Consider the following 23,063-nt stretch of genomic DNA (forward strand, 5'->3'; position numbering starts at 1 on the left):
TGATATTGTTGGTAAATGTCTTTCACTCTGTCCAGTGGGTCCGCCTATTGAGCCCATTGGGACCAAGGCCCTTCTGCATCTGGGTTTTACTCCCCTGACTCCAGTAGGAGCTTCCAGAGGCTGTTCCTTGCCAAGCGCTCCATGCTTTTATGGTCATCGCTTTTTGGACCTATGATGTTATTTTTGCAAAACTTTTCTTGGATGATTTATCTTGTGAGGTTCCATTTTATTTCCAGTCACATGTGTCATGCTCGCCCTGTGACCTGCTGTGGAACTCCATTAGGGTTACTGGACTCCTATGTGGTCATCCAGCTGGAACACTGCAAGGAGCCCTAGCTGCTCACCTGGGTTGATATGACTCCACCATGGCAGTTTCCTGCAGCCGTACAGAGTGTGAGCTGGGTTGGGAATGACTTTGGGCTGGGTTAGGCTGGTGCTTGACCAGTGCCTCTAAGTCCAGTAGCTGTATCTCATTCCTACCATCTTCTATTTTTTAAAAAGATTTTATTTATTTATTTGACAGAGGAAGAGAGAGAGAGTGTGCACACAAGTAGGCAGAGTGGCAGGCAGAAGCAGGCTCCCCACTGAGCTGGGAGCCCAACCCAGGGCTCTATCATGACCCAAGCTGCAGGCAGATACTCAACCAACTGAGCTACCCAGGGACCCCCACCATCTTCTAGACCCAGACTACCTCTCATATGACTCCTGAGCATTAGTTGTCTCCCACCCTCCTCAAGCCAAGCACCACATCTGACCCATTCTACTTTCCCACTGTTGCTTTCAGGTCCTTCAATTCAGCTTCTCCTTCTTGGTCAGCATAATCATGCCTCCCCCCTTCCCAAGATGCTCACACCTAAATCCCTGAACCTGTGAGTATGTTACTGTATATGGCAAGAGAGAGGTTACCAGAAAAAAAAAAAAGATGTCACAGATGTGATTAGGTTAAGGATCTTAGAATGGGGATATTATCCTGGACTATTCAGGTGGGCTGTAAATGGAATCGTAAGCATTCTTTTTTTTTTTTAAGATTTTATTTTTTTAATTTATTTATTCGACAGAGACAGCCAGCGAGAGAGGGAACACAAGCAGGGGGAGTGGGAGAGGAAGAAGCAGGCTCATAGCGGAAGAGCCTGATGTGGGGCTCGATCCCGCAACGCCAGGATCACGCCCTGAGCCGAAGGCAGACGCTTAACCGCTATGCCACCCAGGCGCCCCGGAATCGTAAGCATTCTTATAAGAGAAAAGCAAGAAGGTCAAAGGAAATCCAACACCTTTTCATGACAAAAACTCTCAGAGAACTAGCAATATAAGGAAATTTCTACAACATGATAAAGGGCATCTGTGAAAAATCTGCAGCTAACCTAATGGTGAAAGATAGAAAGCTTACTTGCCCACTAAGATCAGGAATGAGACAAGGATGCTCACGTTCATCACTGCTATTTGATGATGTACTGGAAGTTCCTGCCAGAGAAATCCGGTAAGAAACAGAAATAAAAGGAGGAAGTAAAACTATCTCCATACACAGATGATGTGAAAACCCCAAAGAATACATAAGAAAGCTACTGGAGCTAATAAATTTAGCAAAGTTGCAGGATCAACACATAAAAATCTGTGTGTTCCTATATACCAGCAATGTATAATCTGAAAAGGAAATTAAGAAACCTATATTTACAATAGCATCTAAAAGAATAAAATAGCTATAAGAATACACTGAAGCAAAGAGGTGAAATACGTGTACACTGAAAACTAGAAAACATTATTGAGAGAAATTAAAAATACCTACGTAAGTGGAAAGTCATGCCATGTTAATGGACAGGAAGACTTAATGTTGTTAAAGTGTTAGTGCTATCCAAAACTACAGATTCAATGCAATCCCCATCAAAATTCCAACAGCCTTCTTTTGCAGAAATGAAAAAGCTGATCCTCAAATTCATATGAAACTGCAAAGGGCCCCAAACAGCCAAAACAAACCTGAAAAAGAACAAAGTTGGAGCACTCGCACTTTCTGATTCCAAAACGTACTACAAAGTTGTAGTAATCGAAACAGTGTGGTAGTGGCATAAGGAAAAACATATATACCAGTGGAATAGACCTGAAAGTCCAGAAATAAACCTATACAACTATGGCTAATTGATTTTTTACAAGGGTGTGAATGCCATTCAATGTCAAAAGATGGTGCTGAGAAAACTGGATATCCTCATGCAAAAGAATGAAGTTGTACCCCTAACTCACACCATATACAAAAATTAATTCAAAATGAATCAACATAAATATAAGCCTAAAACCATAAAATTCTTAGAAGAAAACATAAGGATAAATCTCAATGACCTTTGAAATGACCTTGGATTTGTGACACCAAAAGCCTAAGTAACAAAATTTTAAAAATAGGTAAATTGGGGGCAACTGAGTGGCTCAGTTGATTAAGTGTCTGACTCTTGATTTTGGCATAGGTCATGATCTCAGGGTTGTAAGATGGAGCCCTGTGTCGGGCTCCACACTGGGCGTAGAGCCTGCTTAAGATTTTCTCTCTCCCTCTCCCTCTGTCCCTCCCCCTCTAAAAAAATTAAAATAAATTTTTAAAAAGATAAATCGGACTTCGTCAAAATTTAAAATGTTTGTACATCAAAGGTATTCATTACAAACACAGTGAAAAACCAACAAACAGAATGGGAGAAAATATTTGCAAATCATATATCTGATAAGGCTTACTATCCAGAATACATAAAGAACTTAATAACAAAAAGACAAACAACCCAATTAAAAAATGGACAAAGGACTTCAACGGACATTTCTCTAAACAAGATATTCACGTGGCCAATAAGCACATGAAAAGATGCTCAACTCATTAGTCATTAAAGGAATGCAAATCAAAGCATGAGATACGATTTCAAACCTACTAGGATTGCTATCATAAAGAAAAGAAAAAGAATGGTTAGAATGTGGAAAAATGGGAACCTCATATGCTGGTGGATGGAATGTAAAATGGAATGAAAAATAGTTTGCCACTTTCTCAGAAAGTTAAAGATAGAATTACCATATCACCCAGCAGTTTCACTCCTAGGTACCTACCCAGAGATTTGAAAACAGGGACGCAAAGAGATACTTGTATGCCCGTGTTCACTGCTCATTAATCAAAATAGCTAAAAAGGTGGAAGCAACCCAAGAGTCCATGAGCAGATGAACTGACAAAATGGGTCATGTGCATACAAGGGGATAATTTTCCCCTATCACAAAGAATGAAGTACTGGTAAGTGTTACAACAAGGATGAACCTTGAAAACATTATGCTAAGTGATATAATCCAGATACAAAAGGACAAGAGTAGTTAAATGAAATCACTAGAACAGCCAAATTCATAGGGGTAGAAAGAAGTTTAGAAGTTACCAGGGGCCAGGGCAGGGGGGAATGGGGAGTTATTGTTTAATGGTATACAGTTGCTGTTTGGGTGATGGAAAACTCTTGGAACTAGGTAGTGGTGATGGTTTTACAATATTACGAATGTAATCAATGTCATGGGATTGTACACTTAAAAATGGTTAAAATGACATATTATGTTATATATATTTAATCACAATTTTTAAAAAAAGAGTAGTAATAATTATATTCTGAAATTACTTTCCCTCTTAGAAAAAACTGTTGTAGGTTCCTCTGCTATCTGAAAATTACATGTCAGTGAAAAAACACATTTTTGTGGAAAAAGAAAGTCAAAAGAGAAAGTAGGAGATGCAGCAACAGAAGCAAGAGGTTGGAGTGATGTGAGGAAGGAAGTCAAGAGCCAAGGAATGCATGCTTCCTCAACGAGCTGGAAAAGGTAATCAACAGATTCTCTCCTAGAGCCTCAGAAGAAACCAGCTATGGTAACACCTTGATTTTAGCCCAGGTAATTCACACTTCCAGCCTCTAGAATTGGAAGAGTAAATTTGTGTTGTTTTAAGCCACTCGGTTGGTTTATGGCAATTTGTTACAGCAGTAATAGGAAACTAGCACATTCCCTGTGTGGCTCACATATCCTGAAATTCAGGATTTTAGAGGTGGGTGGGCACTTGTCCCCTCTGGGGATTTGGAGCCCTGGTGCTACCAGCTTTCCACCCAGTTTGGCACTCCTGTCACTAGCACTGAGGCCTGAGAGAATCCCATTTGCAGACAGGCTAGTGGGAGAAGCTGCCTCTCCTTTGCATGCACCTACCCTGTGGATGAGTCCCTGGGCAGGCACCCCTGTGCTGTGGCCTGGCTGGGCTCCCTTCTCACCCAAATATCAGTCTCTTTGCCCTGCCCTGGAGCCCATGGAATTATTTCCAGGTGTGCCAGACACACACTTGTGAAGAAGCACCCAACCCATGCCAAGGTCATCATGAGGCATGGAGTAGAGGAGGGGGTGCTATCTGAGCAGAGTTTATCTGTACCACTGGGGACACAGGCTAGGACCACCAGGCAGCTCTGAAAGCTGGAAAGCCTACGTCAGTGACACGCATGCACACGTTTTCAAAGACACCTGCCTACACACCAGGGAAGCACCCTGGATAGAAGCCATGACATGGGTGACATGGGGAGAGGCTCCTAGTTCAGCTTGAGCCTCCACCAGTACTGGAAGCATCAGGGTGGAAAGAAATGCTGCTGAAAGTGCATGGGTGGCTTCTTCTGATCCCAGCCTGCAATGCCCACTCATGGAGATGCCCTTTCCCTGCAGATGATGGAGGTAAGTCCTCCTGACAGATAGGACCCTTCAGCAGGACCCCTACTCTGACAGGGAGAAGCCATGGGGCCCTAAGTGTGTAGTGACCAGGAACTGACCTGCTGTGGCCAAGGGGACCTGCAGTGTGTCTACCGGCAGCTCAGGGAAACCTGCCCAGCTTCATGGATGTGGTTAGGTCTGCACATGGCACCTATAATGTTTAAGAACCACTGCCTTTCTTACCTCAGACTGCTCTGGACTGTGTGACAATAAAGGGCAGGTTAATTCCATCACCTTAAAACTAGGGGTATGGCTGGGGAGGCAGGAAATAGAAATGAGTCACTGCCAGCAGTCAGAGGCATAGGGTTCTCAGTGATAATAGCAACATGTGCTTCTGAGGACACAGTAGGAGGGCAGGGGGTGACACTCTGTGCTGCTGTGGTCCAAAGGCATTGCTGCCTTAAGGCAGTGACCCCGCCTGCTGGGTTCTGGTCTCTCCATTCCCTATGATCTATACCCTGTCATTCTCACTGTAGGTTTTACAGTGTTGAGCCTGCCTACAGGGATCTGGTGTTTTCTGGCCAGGCATAGAAAGATGCTTCATCTTGGGGCGCCTGGGTAGCGCAGTCGTTAAGCGTCTGCCTTCGGCTCAGGGCGTGATCCCAGCGTTCTGGGATCGAGCCCCGCATCAGGCTCCTCCGCTGGGAGCCTGCTTCTTCCTCTCCCACTCCCCCTGCTTGTGTTCCCTCTCTCGCTGGCTGTCTCTATGTCAAATAAATAAAATCTTTAAAAAAAAATGCTTCATCTTAACTCTCTCAATCTCCACTGCCTCCCTGTTCCACTGTTTTTTAAATATTTTAATTTATTTATTTGTGAGTGGGAGAGTGCACTCGTGCAAGCAGGGAGAAGGGTAGAGGGACACAAGGGGAGGGAGAGGGAGAATCTTGAGCAGACTGCACCCTGAGTGCAGAGCTCATTGCGGGGCTCGATCGCATGACCCCAGGATCATGACTTGAGCTGAAACCAAGAGGCAGATGCTTAACTGGCTGAGTCACCCAGGTGTCCCCTCCCTGTTCCACTTTTAAGGACCTTTGCTATTACATTGTCCACCCACCTGCCACCTGAGATAATCCAGAATAATCACCACATCTCAAGGTCAGATGATTATCAACTTAATTCCATCTACCATTTAAATTCCACCTTGCCATGTAATATAACATATTTACACATTCTGTAGATTAAGACCTGGATATCTCTGGGGTCATTATATTCTGCCTACCACAGTACAAGAATATACTTTTATAAAATTTGAACATTGCCTATATGGCTACTTGCTAAGTCAAGGATCGATGAGTGCATTTTATATTTTGATAGATGTCAACAATGATTCTCTAGAGAGGTGTTTCCAATTTGCCCTCCCCTGGCAGTGCTGTGAGAGCCTTGGGATAATGATGATGATGGTAACAATAACAACAGCTCTCTTATTTATTTAGTAGTGTTAACCTTAAAAATAAAACAGTTCCTTTACCAGCAAAAATGGGTTTATTTGGGAATAGCAGAGAATTACAATTCTGGACATGCAAGCTACAGCAAAACTGCAGGCAAGTCTAAAAGAAGAATGTTATTTTATGGAGATAAAGGAGGAAGTTAGAAGGGGCTGTTTCAAAGGAAAGCCCATTGGAGAAGAGATCAGGGTGATAATGGTTTCTCATTGGCTCAGCTGTAGGGCCCATTCATTTCTTGTAGCGGATGCAATGGACATCTTTTCCTGTTGAAGATTCTTCTGTTGGTAATTCTTGACTCCAAGTGAGAGCTCCCCCTTTCACTCCATTTTCACTCCATTTTCGTGAGGTTCCCGTTTACTCAGTTTCACAGCACTGTGTACCTAAACACTTTTCATGCCACTTCTCACGAGGAAAGTTGTAGCTATTGATCAAATTTCATCTCTGGATTTTGATTTAGAGCTGATTCTGGGTGAGCCTCAGCATCCCCAAGAGGCATTGTCAAGGCACAGAATGTTGAGGCTCACCCCAGAGTTTCTGATGGGGGAAAATGCGCAAGTGCAGCTGTTCCCCAGGGGCCCCCTCAGGGCTGGTCCCTCTACTCCAGAATGCAGGTCACCTGCCTCTCTTGAGGGAGGAAATCTGGAGTGGCCCCTTTAAGAGGAAGCTAAAAACACACCTTTGCCATCCTTAATCTCGGGCTCCATTCCCCAGTACCCCTTGCGGTGCCACTTGGGCGTTGCCTAGGAGAACTAGCAGGCGCCCCTCGCCAGGCCAATGCGGGGCAGAAACTACATCGACCAGAAGGCCAAGGAGGCTAACGGCGACCTGTGAGCCAATCACAACACAGCGAAACGGCTATTTCCTGCGGCTCCCGGGACTTCCGCCGTCTCCCTTGTGGACGTTCATTTTGCTCTTGACAGGTCGTTATACAGCGTCCTTGGGGGCCTGAGCTCTGGGTCGGGGCCGCTTTCCAGGCGCTTCCTTGGGACCCAGCCGGGGAGGACAGTGAGGAGGATGAGATCAACTGCCGCGCTTCGTGCCAGCCGTGATCTCCTGTAACGGGGGTGTCCTCTTCCTCCGCCCCCTCTGACTGAGGCCCCCATTGCGACGGGCGGCGGGCGGGCACCTGGCCCAGTGCAGGTGTGGGGATCGGCTGAGCACTCAGGGCCTGCCCGGGTCCGATGGCGGCGGCGGCGGCGGCGCTGGTGGACCCGGCGCGGGTGAGTGAGTGGAGGGCGCCCGCCGCCCTCACTCACCGGACCCCCATGCACATGGTCCGGGGCCCACGGTAGAGGGGAGTGGGGAGTCCCTGGACTCTTTTCCTCCGCCTTCACTTCTCTTCCTTTGCTGCTGGTACCCTAGGATCACCCCAAGCCTGAGGTCCTGAGTCCTGGCCAGAGGTTCTGTGGGAAGTTTCACAATTCTGGAATCCAGTGGGACAAGACATGGAAAGCAGTTTCAGGCATTGGGACCGGGATGTGCAAATGCTGAGAGCTGAGGCTGAGCTGGGAGTATTCAGGGAACTACAGGTCTCCCTTGTGTCCGGTGGGCACAAGTCAGGCCTGGAATGGCAGCCTGGGGAGCTTGGGCTGAGGGTGGTGGGAGCCATGGGAGGTTTGGAGTAGAGGAGAAAGGTGATCTGACTCAGGTGTTCACAGGCTCCCTTTGGCTGCAGAGTGGAAGAGAGAGGTAGGGTTGGGTAGGGGGTGAGGTTGAGGGGGCAGAAAGGGAGGCCCGTAAGGATGCTCTTTTAGTAAATATGGTGGGTGATGGTGTCTTGGCCTGAGTGGTGACTGGAGTTGGGAGAAGTGTTTGGATGTTGGATCTGGATTTTAAGCCAGCCAGATTTTATGATATGCAGAGAAGTGGAGGAGCCTGGGCTATCTCCATGGATTTTGGCTTCAGTTACTAGAAGGTGGAGTTGAAGTGCATCAAATGAAATAGGGTGCTGGGTGGGGCGTTTCAGGGAAGATCAGGAGGCAGATTTTGACCCTGTCGAGGCTGAGATGTCCTAAAGACTTCCAGGTGGAGGTACTGAATGGGCAGCTGGACATGAATGTCTACGTTATGCTGAGGAATTCAGCTTAGAGACATCCAGTCAGCAGTAGTCAGCCTATGAGCTGAGGTGGAGCTCTGGCTCAGATTTGAGAGGGGGCATCTTTAGCTTATGGTGAAGGATGTCCTACAGGGGCAGCTGAGGACTGGGTGGCTGGGCTGGGTATTGGGCAGGGTTGGTGGGTGTCACAAAGTCAGATGGAGGGAGGAGCAGCCACGAGAGAAGGTGTGTGTGAGAGGAGGGCCCAAAAAGTAACCAAGACCCCGGGACAGAGGCTGGGGCATATTAGAGATGCAAGTAGCATGACAGTGGAATTGTGGCTCCCGTTTATGCACCTCTGTATGGGTTCACCAACATTTCTTGGCCACCCTCTGTGGGGCCTGAGGGTTTCAGTCAGGATGGGAGATTAGCTCAGTGGCAGTCAGCTGCAAGTGTCCCAGGCCTGGGGTGGGAGGTCGTGGGGCTGGGCTTTGAATGTGCATCAGGAGGAAAGAAGAATACTGAGACTGGTGAGGGGACAGCATGAGTGAAGGCAGAGAGACTTGGAGGTCCCAGAAGTCTTTGTGGCCTAGTCTGGATGGCTAAGGGTTAAAGGTAGGAATAGGACCAGTTAGAGAAACTGAAAGAAGGCTGGGTGCCACCTCTGAAAGTTGGGACTTTTGGAAATCTGGGTCAGGATGGGATCCTGGCTGACCTCACCAAGTCAGCCACATTCTGGACACCATTTGCACAGTGGTATGTAGGACTGCTGGGAGGAAGAACAGGCCATGTGATGGTGCTGGGGTCTGAAGATGTGTGGTACAAAGATGGATGTGCACATGCACAGGGAGTATGAATTGATGGAGTCCTGGTACTGGGGACCTATGTGAGATGAGCCCAAATTTGGTTGCTCTGGGAGGCAGGATCTGGGAAGCCAGGGGATTTGCCTGCTAGGAGGCAGTGAGGCCCCACAACGAGGCCCAGAGCTTGTGGCAACTATCTGCCCACCTCCCTGCTGTGTGAAGGAGGACACAGTGATCAGTGGGACACAAGGAGACAATGGCACCCACAGCATTGGAGCTTAGGGAGAAGGGTGACCTAGGAGTGTGTTGGCAGGGGTGACCTGAGGGTCAGAGACTATCCACCAGAAAGGTGTCAGCAAGTAGAGTCACGGGCCTAGGTCTGGATGGGTTCATCTGTGTATTTTTTTTTTTTTTTTTTTTTTGCTGCCCTTTGGTGTGGCTGACTTAGCTGTCCTCATCGTGACAGGACTGGGGGACCTTTGAGGACGTGGCCGTGTACTTCTCCCGCGAGGAGTGGGAGCTCCTTGATGAGACTCAGAGGCACCTGTACCATAATGTGATGCTGGAGAACCTGGCGCTTGTGGCCTCACTGGGTAAGGCCCTCCCACCCCCCAGCTTCCTGTTCTGTTCTCTGTCCTTCCTCTTCTCCAGGAACAGCTGTGTCTTCCTAGAGCTGAGCATGGGTATTGCTTCCTCCTCTGAGCTGTGTGCGCAGAGCTGGGGCACAGGCACAGCCTGCTTCGTTCCCTGAGGAGCCCCAATATCTTCTTCCCTTTCTGGGGAAGGGCTCAGGACTCGGGGTCTCAGTCTGGCTGCCTGAGTTCGTCTAGATCAGTGGCACCTTCATGCCCAGGTTCTTCCCCTTTTTATATCAGACATTTCCAGGAGCCTGGCGATGTCACAGACTGTTGACACTGACCTGGTCATTACTCGTGGCGGCCACTGGGCCCTTCCTGTGAGATGCTCCTCGGAGACTTATTTTGTAACACTGAGTTTGCTTCCCAGTGAGCTCCCTCTGGTCTGCCACAGGGTAGGCTGCCCTTGGCTGGGCCAGCCACTCACCCACCCTGTCTTGTTCCTAGAACTTAAAACTTTCAGGCCCTGTGCGGTTGCTCACCTGGAACAGGACAAAGAACCCTGGGAGCCTGAGAGGGTGGACATATCTCCATATACTGCACAAGAGGATGGGAGGGGGTCTGGCTCTCATGAGTGGGAGCTGGAACAGAGGTGACACTGGGGCTGGGTTACCACTGTACTGGGCATGTGCCCTGTATCCACTAGTGTTTGCTGCTGGGGCCAGTAGCCGTACCTTACTCCAATTTCCTTCCTCATTCTAGACACCACATTCTTGCCATTTCTCGTTTGTCCCTGGACACTGCTCTGATCTCTGTGTCTTCTTCATTGCCTCTACCCCTCCCTTTACAGGGGATGTCCCACATTAGCCCACAGTCAGTGTATTAGGGGATGCACACATATCCTCATATAGGCTTTAAGCACCAGATGCCAGGCTGCAGCTGGATTTTCCTGGGCTCAAGCACACACCGTTGTGTCCCCTGCTCCTATCAGAGATCTGGGGCTTGCCTGTTTTGGGTCCTGCTGAAAGCTGAAGTGTTGCAGTTCCTGCCTCTCTTCCCAGCCGGAACCCTACACTTGTGTTCTTACGTGTTGAATCTTCACCTTTGGTGGCTTTCCTGGGACGAGTATTGCACCACAAGCTCTACCTCACCCTGACTTGATCCTACAGATTCACTCCTAAATTTGTCAGATCCACATCTGTGAAGGGGCTGCCCCCTCCCAGCAAAGCCTATATACACTTCACCAGTATTTCTCTGCTTTCAGGTTGTTGGTGTGCAGTGGAGGAAGCCCCTCTTGAACAGAGTGTTTCTGTAGAAGGAGCGCTCCATTTAAGGACCCCTAAGGTATGTCCTTCCACCCAGAAGGCCGACACCTGTGACATGTGTGGCCTGGTTCTGAAAGACATACTACACCTGGCTAAGCATCAGGGAATACACCTTAGGCAGAAACCATACGAGTGTGAGGCATGTGGAAGAGGCCTCCGGCTTGGTACAAACGCTCACCAGCACCAGCAGGAGCACAGTGAACTCTCCACAAGCATTGAACATGCTGAGGATGTGCTGGACAGCCACGACCTCCTGCAGCATCAGGCCACCCACAGCATGGGGAAGCCACACAGGGGCACCAAGCACAAGGAGGCCTTCCAGCCCCACTCCGGCCTCCAGCAGCACAGAGTCCACGCCACACAGAAGCCCTTCAAGTGCAGCGACTGTGGGAAAGCCTTTCTAAAGGCCTTCATGCTCCTGGACCACCTGCTAGCTCACTCCAGAGAGAGACCCTTCCAATGCCCAACAGGGGCAAATGTCCCTAAAGAGAACTCCACCGTTGTTCAACACCAAAAAAATCACACTGGGGAAACATCCCATGTGTGTCAGGAATGTGGGAAGGCCTTCAGCCACCTTTTTAAACTGAGGACACATCAGAAAGTTCATTCTGGAAAAATGCATCACAGTTGCAGTGAATGTGGGAAAGCCTTCACCCGGAAACACTCACTTGTTCAGCACCAGAGAGTTCACACTGGAGAACGGCCTTTTGAGTGTGGCCAGTGTGGGAAGGCCTTCACTCGCAGCTTCCATGTTGTTCGGCATCAGAAAGTTCACAACACAGAAAGGCCTTACGAGTGCAGACGGTGCCGGAGAGTCTTCAGCTGTGTCGCCAATTTTGCCGAACACCAGAAAATACACACTGGGGAAAGGCCTTATGAGTGCAACGAATGTGGGAAAGCCTTCATTAACAGCTCTCATCTTGTTCGGCATCAGAAAGTTCACAACACAGAAAGGCCTTTTGCGTGCAGCGAATGTGGAAAAGCCTTCCGGCAAACCTCCAAACTTACTCTGCATCAAAGGAGTCATACAGGAGAAAGGCCTTATAAGTGCAACCAGTGTGGGAAAGCCTTCAGTTGCCCCTCCAACCTTGTTCCACATCAGCGAATTCATACTGGAGAAAAGCCTTATGAGTGCTCAGAATGTGGAAAAGCCTTTAGTCAAAGCTCTGCGCTCATTCAGCACCAGAAGGTTCACACCAGAGAAAGGCCTTATGAGTGCAGTGAATGTGGAAAAGCCTTCAGCTATAGCTCGAACCTTGTTAAACACCGGAAAGTTCACACTGGAATAAGGCCTTATGAGTGCAGCCAGTGTGGGAAAGCCTTCAGTGAAAGCTCCATCCTCAGTCAGCACCAGAGAGTTCACACGGGAGAAAAGCCTTATGAGTGTAACAAGTGTGGAAAAGCTTTCCGCTACAGCTCAAACCTCTCTAAGCACCAGAAAGGTCATACTGGAAAAGAGCCATCTGAGCGCAGTGGACATAGGAAAGCCTTCAGCCAGAGCGCCAGCCTCACTCAGCACCGGAAGGGTCATACCAAAGAAAGGCCTTAGGAGTGTGGCAAATGTGGAAAACCACTAACTAACTGGGGCACTTTCCTTGTTCACCTTAAAAGAGTTCACTCCTGAGAAAACTTCTGTGAAAGGAACCTTTGTGAAGAAGCCATAAGCCAAAAGTTGAAAAATATCCTAACACCCCTACCAGGAGATTGCCAGATACCTGGGAAGCTTTCAGGAGCTACATCACACTTTCTAATCTGTCCAGATGCTTTGCCAGATTCTGTCACTGCCAGATGCCATCTCACTTCTACTAGCTGGTAGGTCCCCCCACAGCCTGTCATCTCAGCATACTCAGGGAAGGCTGATTTTGTGCTCTCTCATTCCCTGGAAGGAGACATGAGTGATGGGAGCTCTTTGGCGTGGCCTCATTTACCATCTCTGCCCTGTCCCCAGTGGTTCAGGCATAGCCCTGACCTCTTTCTCTCCAGGAGGATCTGACTGGAGTCTGGGGACTTGCAGAAGTAGTTTCCCTCTTTTGTGGGTTTTGGTTTTTTTGTTTCGCTTTGTTCTTAAGATTTTATTTATTTATTTGACAGAGAGAGCAAGCACAAGTAGGGGAGGGGGAGCAGCAGGCAGAGGGAGAGGAAGAAGCAGGCTCCCGGGGAGCCCAATGCGGGGCTTGATCCCAGGACCCTGGGATCATGACCTGAGCTGAAGGCAGACGCTTAACAACTGAGCCACCCATGCGCCCCTGTGGGTATTGCTGTCTACAGATGGTGCCTGCAATGGATTTGTCCAGTCTCCAAATCACCCAACCCTTCTGTCTACAGAGTGTGTGATAATAAAGGCCTTACTGTTGAACCCATCTTTAATCTCCATTCACTGTTTGCGGGGGGAGATGGAGAACAGAATTGGGCTCTAACAGGACAAAGAGGGAGAAAGGCCTCAGTCGGAGACCTCAACTTCAACAGCAGGATGGAACAGAAGAGCTTGCAGTCTAGGCCCACAGTCTTCTGGGACAGGCTGAAAGTCTCTGGGTTAAATCTTGTGTTCTGGATGCCACGACAACCTGATAGGCCCAGAGCTTTGGACATTGGGTCCATATGGCAATCTCTAGTCCTTCCTGGGTTGGGTTCTTTGTTCCTGGGAATGTCCCACGTTCCCCAGTAGAGTTGAGGGGCCAGTGTCTCCTGGGACTTGTCCATGAGTAAGGCCCCTGATGTCCAAAATCAATAGGCAGGTTACCACTGGATGTAAGATCTGCAAGGGCCAGGTAGAACCATAAGTGGGTACAGAAACACTGGTTTTGCGGTGAGGGAGTCAGGGAGACTGGCAAACAGAGGAGATGCTATGCTTGAGCCACATCATACCCACTCACAAGAATTGTGCTCAATTCTATATTCAGTAACAATCACATGGATGGCTTTCAATCAGCCATGGTAGAATTTATACCACAAAAAATGAATAGACAATAGTCTTTGAAACAAAAAACTAGAAAACAAAACAAAACAAAACCTGATATAGAGCATTTGCCAAGTCTGCTGACACTGACTTTGGCCATAGGAGAGACTCAGTTCTGCAGCTCTTAGAAAGTCCCGCATACTCTCATCTTGTCCTCCAGCACGACGGGTACAATGACCCTTTACAATGGGCGTAACCAGCAGTATGCTGCTCACTGCTAGAGTGAATAATCTAATGGTGGTGTGGACTCTCGTAGTCTCCCTGTGCTGGTCACTTCAAGGCCATCAATGCACAGGCAGGAACCCTGGGACTGTAGTCCAGGACTTCTGTAGCTCAGCCAATATTCCAGGTCAGTGTGGTGTCCATGGCCTTCATCACCTGCTGTTTTTTGCTGCCACTGAGGCAAGGCTATCCCTGGGTACAGGGATCAGAGATGATGTAATCAACATATGGTTGCCCCCATTTCCTGGTTTTCCAAGAGTGAGAGATCCATATGTTTATGTGAAGCCTTTTGATTTTATAAATGTTGAAAACTTCTATACAAAGTTTATAGGTATATATGCTACCTATATATATGGGCTACACATGTGTTCCTGGTCCAACACTTGCAACTGTCAGAAAATAAGCAAACCAGGCTGTCAGGTGCCCAGGGTTCCCCAGACACGAAGGCTTTGGGCACAGTGTTAACCGCACAGCATGTGGCAGGGGAGGTGGCACTGCTGTTGCTATTCCACTCAGGACCCCCAGTTCCCTGAAGCTGACCATGTGAGAGATGGCATGACCCAGGCTTGCGGTCAGCCAAGCATGTGGCAGGTCTGCCTAAGTGCTCGCCGCATCCCAAGGTATCATGGCATCCCCCGGACCTTCTGGGGATTATAACTGCCTTCCATTAATGTGGGAGGCTTGGAGTCAGAACCAAATTCCCATTGGAACCTTGGGATATCAGGCTTCCAAGAAAAGGGATCATGGATCATCAAGAGCTCAACTCCTTGTACCCATGTGACCAGCTATGGTCAGACCTTAAAACACTGCTCCCAGTGCATGAATGAAGTCTTTTATCTGCCTTCTCTACTCACCAGGGATCTGCACACACCGGCCAACTTATTAGAACCTCAGTATTTCCCTGGTGGTGCCAGAACATAGCAAACAAAGGCCTGTTGGTTCTGAGTGTTTGGTCTCTCCACAGTACCAATTTATTTCGTGAAGCTCAAGTCCTCCCAGCTTGACGATGTATTCAGGGATCCTTGGCCTGCTCAGGCTCTCCCTCCTGGGTGTAACAACTGCCTCGTACCAACACGGAAGGGCAGCTTGGGATTAGAGTTAAAAAGGCCAGCTGATCCACGTGGAGCTCAGGCGTGCAAGCAAAGTAGGGCAGACGTCATCAGAACTCAATCCCTTTTATCCTGAATGCCCAATGTGGTGAAATGGTCCTGACGTGAACCTGACTTCTGCTCTCCCCATCAGGGCTCCGTTGAAGGCAGCTGGCCTGCTGTGTGTGTGTGTGTGTGTGTGTGTGTGTGTGTGTGTGTGTGTGGCTGTGCATGTGCATATGCTGGAACATCTAAAACAAAGCCCTTGTGGCTCTGAGCATCTAATGTTCATCTTGACTCTACAGGAAGACTGTCCTGTGAACCAGCCACAGAGGAAGGCAGTGTTGATGATGGTCAGAAGCAGCCCTTCCTGATCATTTGAGCCCCAGATCCACTTAATGCCTGAAGCCAGATGCCAAGTGGACTTTTGGGTTCCATGTACCAAAATAGGCCAAGGCAATTCAACAGCGAAAAAGATAAACTTCTCAACCAATAGTGCTGGAACAACTGAGTAGCCACATGTAACAACAAACCTCTAGGCTCACCTCAAGTCATGCAAAAGTTAACTCAAAATTCATCATAGACATAAGCATAAAACTTGTAACAATAAAACTTCCAGAATAAAGCACAGTGACCCTGGATTGGGTGGATTTCTTAACTATAACAAAAAGCATGACAAGAAAAAAATAATAAATCAACTGGACTTGATCAAAATTTTTAATTTTTGCTTTTCAATAGTCATGTCAGGGGGCACCTGGCTGACTTAGTTGGAAAAGCACACAACTCTTGATTTCAGGGTTGTGAGTTCAAGCCCCACGTTGGGTGTAGAGATTACTTAAATAAATAAAAACTTAAAAAAAAAAGATTAAGAGGCTTCAATAGTCACGTCAACAAAATGAAAATGTAAGCCACAGACTGCAAAAACTGTCTGCAAAACAAATTCTGACGAAGGATCTGAATCTAGAATATATGAAGAATTCAAACAACCTAATAAGACAACCCAATTTTTAAAAATGGGCAAAAGTGACTTGAATACTCACTTCACGAAAGAAGATATATGAATGGCAAAGAAGCACATGCCTTCTATGTAAAACATGTTATTATTTTTTTAAAGATTTTATTTTTCAGTAATCTCCACACCGAACCTGGAGTTCAAACTTAAAACCTCGAGATCAAGAGTCACATGCTCTACAGAGCGCGCCAGGGGCCCCTAAAATGTGTTCTTTTATTTAAAGTTCACAACACTCCTACAGGTGTTCTAGAGATAGTGAGGTGGGTAAGAGCACAGACTCTGGAGCTACACGCTGTACGTTTATGTACCAGCTACTAATGACCTGTGTGCTCTTGGACAAGCTACAAAGTCTCTGTGATTCAGTTTTCCCTGTATTTAATTGATGATCTGTATGGCTGTGGCAGATATGAAGGTCTGCAGGTCCTGAGAAACTCTGGACACTATCACCCTACACAGACTCAGTCATCAAAGCAATCATGGCTCCCCGCAGACAGCACAGTCACTCCAGGTTGCCGGTCTCCACTCCCTATTTCCTCATACCCAGTGATTATCACTTAATATGCCCACCTCGTTCTTATATGAACACAGGAGGTAACCTGCCTAGCAGGATCTCGTGTCTAGAGGGCATGTCTTTTTAACCCAGGAAAAGAGCTTCCTGTCGTTGTAGGGGGTGTGCTATGAAACCTCCTCCAGAACAAGACATCAGCAGCATCTTCTGCATCACTGTAAGGTTTTTAGGCCCATTTCTCCCTTCCCCAGGTGAGCTCTTGGTATCTGAGTTAAAAGATGGAGAGCATAGAATCTTTCAGCCTCTCCCAGGAGGGCATGGGATAGAAACGCAAATTAGGATATACATTGGAGGGGCGCCTGCGTGGCTCCGCTGGTTAAGCATCAGTCTTCGGCTCGGGTCATGATCTCAGGGTCCTGGGATCGAGCCCCATGTCGGGCTCCCTGCTCGGCAGGGAGTCTGCTTCTCCTTCTCCCTCGACCCCTCCTGTCCCCCACTTGTGCTCTTTCTCTCTCAAATAAATAAATAAAATCTTAAAAAGAAAAAAAGGATATACACTAGAAAGGAAGACGTTACAGTGCCTTTTTTAAAAAAGATTTTATCTATTTGTCAGAGAGACAGTATACAAGCAGGGGCAGTGGCAGGCAGAGGGAGAAGCAGGCTCCCCACTCAGCAAGGAGCCCAATGTGGGACTCAATCCCAGGACCCTGGGATCATGACCTTAGCCCGAGGAAGATGCTTAACTGACTGAGCCGCCCAGGTGTTCCTGAAGTTAAAGTGTCTTTATTTGCAGATGACATGATCTGTGTGTAGAAAATCCCAAGGAATCCATTAAAAAGTATATATGAAAATATACATGTAGGGGCACCTGCATGGCTTAGTTGGTTAAGCGTCTGACTCTTGATTTTGGCTCAGGTCATAATCTCAGAGTCGTGGGATCAAGCCCTGCGTTGGGGCTCCACGCCCAGCATGGAGTCTGTTTGAGATTTTCTCTCTCCCTCTCCTTCTATGCCCCTGTCCTCTTCTCCCCCATCTAAAAATATATATGTATATATGCAAATATATGCAGTATATACAGATGCAACAAACAACAAAACAGAGCTGCTCAGTTTCCCATACAAATCATCAAATGAAATTAATGAAGCAATTCGATTCATAGTAGCCTGAAAAAGGATGAAGCAGCAATAAGTTTAACAAAAGAGCAATACTCTGAAAGTACTCTGAAAGCTTTAACACAGTGCTAAGAGAAACTGGTGAGAAATATTCCATGTTCATGGTTTAGGTGATTCAATGCTTTAAGATGACAGTGTTCTCTAAATTGATATACAGATTCCATGCAATCCCTATCAAAATCACAGCTGACATTTTCAGTAGAAACTAACAAACTGATCCTAAATTCACACTGATACACAAAAGACATACAACAGCCAAAATAATTTTGACGAGGAACAAAGTTGGATTTACCTTACCTGATTTCAAAAGTTTCTATAAAGCTACAATAATCAAGACAGTGTGGCACTGGCATAAGAACAGACATACAGATCCGGAGAACAGACTTGAGAGTACCAAAATAACTTTACTCAACTGATTTTCAATAAAGGTACAATGTAGAAAGATGGCCTTTTCAGCAAATAGTTCTTGGAAAATTAGATATCTACATGCAAAAAGATGAATTTAGACCCCTACCTAACACTACACATAAAAGTGGCCATGGGATGGATCATAAATGGAAATATTAGAGCTAAAACTATAAACCTGATAGATGAAAAACAGGAGAAAAATGTTTACTTTGGGGTAGGGAAATAATTTTTTAGATATGAAACCAGGAGACGATATATAAATGGAAAAACTAATAAATTAGACTGTGGTGTCTAAATGGGGTGTCTCTCAATCGAATAGGGAACCCCAAATATGGGGCAAAGATCAGGTGGAAATCGATGGTACGGGAGGTTTCACCTGAGGCAGAACAAAGGAGATAGAAGTTTACTGGTTATACCAAAAGGGAGCAGCGGGCAGGTCAGCGGAGGAGAGGCTGTCAGTAACCACGCGGTGGGTGGAGCTGTTTTTGAAGGGGGAAGATAAGGAGATTGGTGACATACGGAATTCTCCTTTTTGGTAACTGTGCCTAGTGTAAGTAGCCCCTTGGCCAGTTAGGGCCTATGGATATTTTTTTCCTTTTTTTTCAAGATTTATTTATTTATTTATTTATTTATTTATTTATTTATTTATTTGAGAGAGAGAGAGAGAAGGCACATGTGCACATGTGAGCGAGGGGAGGGCAGAGGGTGAGGGAAAGGGAGAGAATCCTGAGCAGACTCCCCCTGAGTGCAGAGCCCCCACACAGGGTTCAATCCCACGACCCTGAGATCATGACCTGAGCCAAAATCAAGAGCTGGATGCTCAACCAACTGAGCCACCCAGGCCCCCTGGGCCTATCCATATTTTGAGGTGGGTCGCCTGATGGGCCTGTCTGTATTAAGCCAGGGGGGCACTGTGGGCTCTTTCTACACTCCGTTGCTTAGGCCTGTTTGCCTAAAAGCAGCCTCTACATAGACTTCATCAAAATGTAAAATATTGCTCTTCAAGGGGCACCTGGCTGACTCAGCTGGTAGAGCAAGAGACTCCTGGATCTCAGGGTTGAGTTCAAGCCCCCTGTTCGTCTTAGAGCTTACATTAAAGAAAAAGTAAAATATTGCTCTTCAAAAGATGTCATTAAGAAAATTAAAACAAGCCACAGACCAAGAGGAAATAAATACCTGTATATATATATGGAATCTTAATACAGAATATACAAAGAATTTGTACAACTCAATGATCAGAAGACAACCCAAGTAAAAATGAACAAACGATCTGAGTAGAGATTTTATCAAAGAAGATAAACAGATCGTTAAAAAGCACATGAAAAGATCCCTGACATCATTATTCATTAGGAAAAAACAGATGGCAACACCAAGTCTTGGCAGGAAGGTGGAGAAAACGGAACAGTCCTACAGAGCTGGAGGGAATATAAAATGGTACGGACACTTTGGAAAACAGTTTGGCAGTAAAGGGAGAAACAGGAATTTAACATATGACTCAGCACTTCCACTCCTAGGATTTGTCAGGCAGGAAGCCCTTACTCTGCCCTATGGTCCTTCTAACTGGAGTTAGAATCAAATTGACATGATACAGATTAACAGGAGAAAATCAAATTTAATGCGTATACATACGGGAATCAACAGACATGAAATTCCAAAGACGGTGAGGCAACATGAAGCTTACAGGAGCTATGGGTAGAGGACAAGGATACGAAGAGGAGAAAGCCCACCAGCAAGAAGGTGAAAGGAGAGGCTTGGAAACACAAGGTTGCTCTATTGTGCAGATAAATTCCTTAAGTAAAGGGGCGTCTCTGTTAATAGCTCTATTCCTATTACAGGCTCTCCTTTCCAATGTAAATTAGGCAGTTGCGGGGAAAGGCAGAGAGCTTTTCCAGCATCTGCTGGTTGTTTTTGGTTTTTTTTGGAATATTTTATTTATTTATTTGAGAGAGAACAGGAGCAGGGAGGGGAGGGAGAAGGAGGCTCCCCGCTGAGCAGGGACCCTGAATCAGGGCTCGATCCCAGGACCCCGGGGCCATGACCTGGGCCTAAGGCAGACACTCAACCACTCAACCGACTGAACCACCCAGGGTTTTGATTACTTTTTTTTTTTTTTTTTTTTTTAAAGTAGGCTCTATACATAGTGCAGAACGCAATTGCCTCAAGACCTGAGCTAAGGGGCGCCTGGGTAGCGCAGTCGTTAAAGCGGCTGCCTTCGGCTCAGGGCGTGATCCCGGCGTACCGGGATCGAGTCCCACATCGGGCTACTCCGCTATGAGCCTGCTTCTTCCTCTCCCACTCCCCCTGCTGTGTTCCCTCTCTCGCTGGCTGTCTCTCTGTCACATAAATAAATAAAATCTTAAAAAAAAAAAAAAAAGACCTGAGCTAAGAGTCAGATGCCTTAACTGACTGAGCCACCCAGGTACTTTTCATTACTTTGAAGTAATCAAAATCGGTTACTTTTAAGTCAAAATAATCTTAATGCCAAAACAGCCCATCTTGGGGCAGCCTGCCGTTGGCTCCCACAGAATCTACTGAAGCAAAACGAAAACCTATGTCTACACGAAGATTTGTAAGCAAATGTGCCTACTAGCATTATTTATAATAGCCAAGAACTGGAAACAATTCAAAATCTACCAATTAATGACTGATAAATAAACTGCGGTATATCCATACAAAGGAATATTATTCAGCAATAAAATGGAATAAAATACTGATATATACAAATAACACAAATAACCTCAAGAACATTATTCTAAGTGATAAGACACAAGAGCCACATATTATATGATTCCATTGATACGAAATACCCAGAAAAGCCAAAAGTATAGAGACATAACATAGATTAGTGGTTGCCAGACGCCAGGGATGGGAGTGGGTTTTGGCTATAAAAGTGTCCAAAGGAATATTCTGAGGCAATAGGAATGGGGTAAGATAATGTTGTACAACTCCATAAATTTACTAAAAGTCATTAATTATGCACTTATAATGGGTGTATTTTATAATATGTAAATTACACTTCAATAAAGCCACTTAACAAACAGGACTATGGGCTTTCTCACAGTCCTGGAGTTCCTGACCACATGGTGATAACCAAAAGTATCCGGCCCACTAAGCATGACAGGAATGCATAAAGCATTGGTTAGGAGTACAGCTCTGGGACATATAAAGATCCTTAAGACCATCTCCAACCCTTCATCTTGCAAGGGCCCAGACATCAAAACGGTGTGCCAGGCTCCCCCATGTCCTATTTCCTCACACTCCTGTTTTCTTTACCCATTAACAGTACTCATTTCCTTCTGATACAAACATGAGTGGGTGACATATTACTAGGATCTGGCCTTCAGGGTGCTTCCTTTCAACACTGCTGAGGTGGGAAAGACACTCCCTGAAACACAGACCAACCCCTTGCTTCTTCCAGACCAACCACTGCCTTTTCTAAGTGAACTCCAGGTCCGAAGCTTCCGAACGGACAGGCTTCAATTTTTTGCCAGGGCACATGGGTTACAAATGCAAACTGAGTCACATCTGGACACGGATGCACCATGCCTTGCTGCTGTGCCCTCTGTGAGGTGCTACAGGGGCCCTGATGACCAATCTAAGAACACCTCTGTCATGTTCTCAATGCACTCCTGCTAAACAAGACTCTAATATCAAAGGCGAATTAACTGGTGATATATTCATTATCAAATGGTCCAGAGAAGTCTGAGGTCACGGTTCCAGAACTGGGTGACCAGAGGAATGCATAAAAACTGTTAGGAGTACCTGAAGAAACTCAATGAAGTCATCATGGATGTCAAAGGCAGATTTCACAAGGTCCATAAACGATGGGAAACTTACCCAGAAGCCAGAAACTACCCCATAAGGCCCCTTGCTTAGAGCAGGAGTCACGTCCATGCCAAACTCAGTCAGGGGTGAGCACCATGATACCACTTCAATGGGTGCTGGGCTGCCACTATCCCTCCAGGGTAAGGCAAGCAGGGAACAGGGACTGCTTATGCTGAGCAATAGGAGGTGACCATCAAACACAGAAGGGCTTTTTTCACAGCACCCAGCAGTGTGACAAGTGGTCACAAAGTACAATGCGGCCCCTATAGGCTTCCCCACACACAGGGCAGTCATGGAGTATTTCCCCAGGTGAGGTTCTTCTATACAAGGTCCAACTTGTGGCTGAAGGCTACTCGTGTAGGGTCTTTCCCAAGTATCAATTCTTTTATATTGAATGAAGTTTTTAAAATAGGTTGATTATTTAAAATAAAACATTAAAAAAAAAAAGAATAGGGCAGCTGAAACTTTACTACACTCACCGCTCTCAAATGGCTTTTTTCTAGTGAAGTTGTTGGTGTTTGCAGGGCAGGAGCTGTGGCCAACAGTTCTCCCATGCTGGCTATACACACAGGAACTTTCTCCAGTGTTATTATTATGCAGAACACGGCAGGAGCTGCAGCTTTTTGCTCTCCCACTCACTATACTCCCAATGCAGTAACTTGCTGCAAAACCGGATGAAATCTGTGAGAGAAGGCTTTCCAACATCAGCTATACTCATTATGCCTTTCTCCAATGGGGATTGTGTGAAACGGGTTAAATATTTTAAAAGTTACTGCCTTTGTACAACTGTTCTCTGATATTAATCTTTTGGTGATAACAAGAATGGAGCTCTGGATGCAGATGCCCACATTCTCTGTACTTGAGTCCTTTAGTGCAGGGGCAAAGGAAAAATTCTGCTCAAGGGTGGGCCATACTCCCTGCCTTTATAAAGGCTTTCTCAAGGAGAACATTCTAGTGC

At 46.5% G+C, this 23,063-nt stretch overlaps 2 protein-coding genes across 6 annotated transcripts in view; one reads left to right on the forward strand and one right to left on the reverse strand.

Moving 5' to 3' along the window:
• Nucleotides 1-23,063, reverse strand: part of LOC113249762 (zinc finger protein 324A-like) — a 46,420-nt gene that overhangs the window by 20,469 nt on the left and 2,888 nt on the right. The window lies entirely within an intron of this gene.
• Nucleotides 7,064-13,274, forward strand: LOC113248033 (zinc finger protein 304-like). Of its 2 annotated transcripts, none has more exons than XM_048223536.2 (3): nt 7,064-7,396; nt 9,481-9,607; nt 10,854-13,274. In XM_048223536.2, exons 1-3 carry the CDS (start codon nt 7,358-7,360, stop codon nt 12,461-12,463), a joined length of 1,776 nt encoding a protein of 591 aa, XP_048079493.1. In that variant the 5' UTR covers nt 7,064-7,357; the 3' UTR covers nt 12,464-13,274. The 2 variants fall into 2 exon arrangements, with proteins under 2 accessions (XP_048079493.1, XP_057169881.1); XM_057313898.1 differs by lacking the exon at nt 7,064-7,396 and adding an exon at nt 7,407-7,705.

The sequence above is a fragment of the Ursus arctos genome, unplaced genomic scaffold (genome assembly GCF_023065955.2).
Source record: "Ursus arctos isolate Adak ecotype North America unplaced genomic scaffold, UrsArc2.0 scaffold_19, whole genome shotgun sequence".
In the NCBI taxonomy this organism is placed as follows: Eukaryota; Metazoa; Chordata; class Mammalia; order Carnivora; family Ursidae; genus Ursus; species Ursus arctos.

Excerpts from the sequence above, each read along its gene's own strand:
- LOC113248033 (XM_057313898.1), top strand. The coding sequence starts at position 7,622 with ATGGAAAGCAGTTTCAGGCATTGGGACCGGGATGTGCAAATGCTGAGA. Across the intron at positions 7,706-9,480 it reads GAGTATTCAGGGAACTACAG|GACTGGGGGACCTTTGAGGA; the intron begins GTCTCCCTTGTG and ends TCATCGTGACAG. Across the intron at positions 9,608-10,853 it reads GGCGCTTGTGGCCTCACTGG|GTTGTTGGTGTGCAGTGGAG; the intron begins GTAAGGCCCTCC and ends CTCTGCTTTCAG.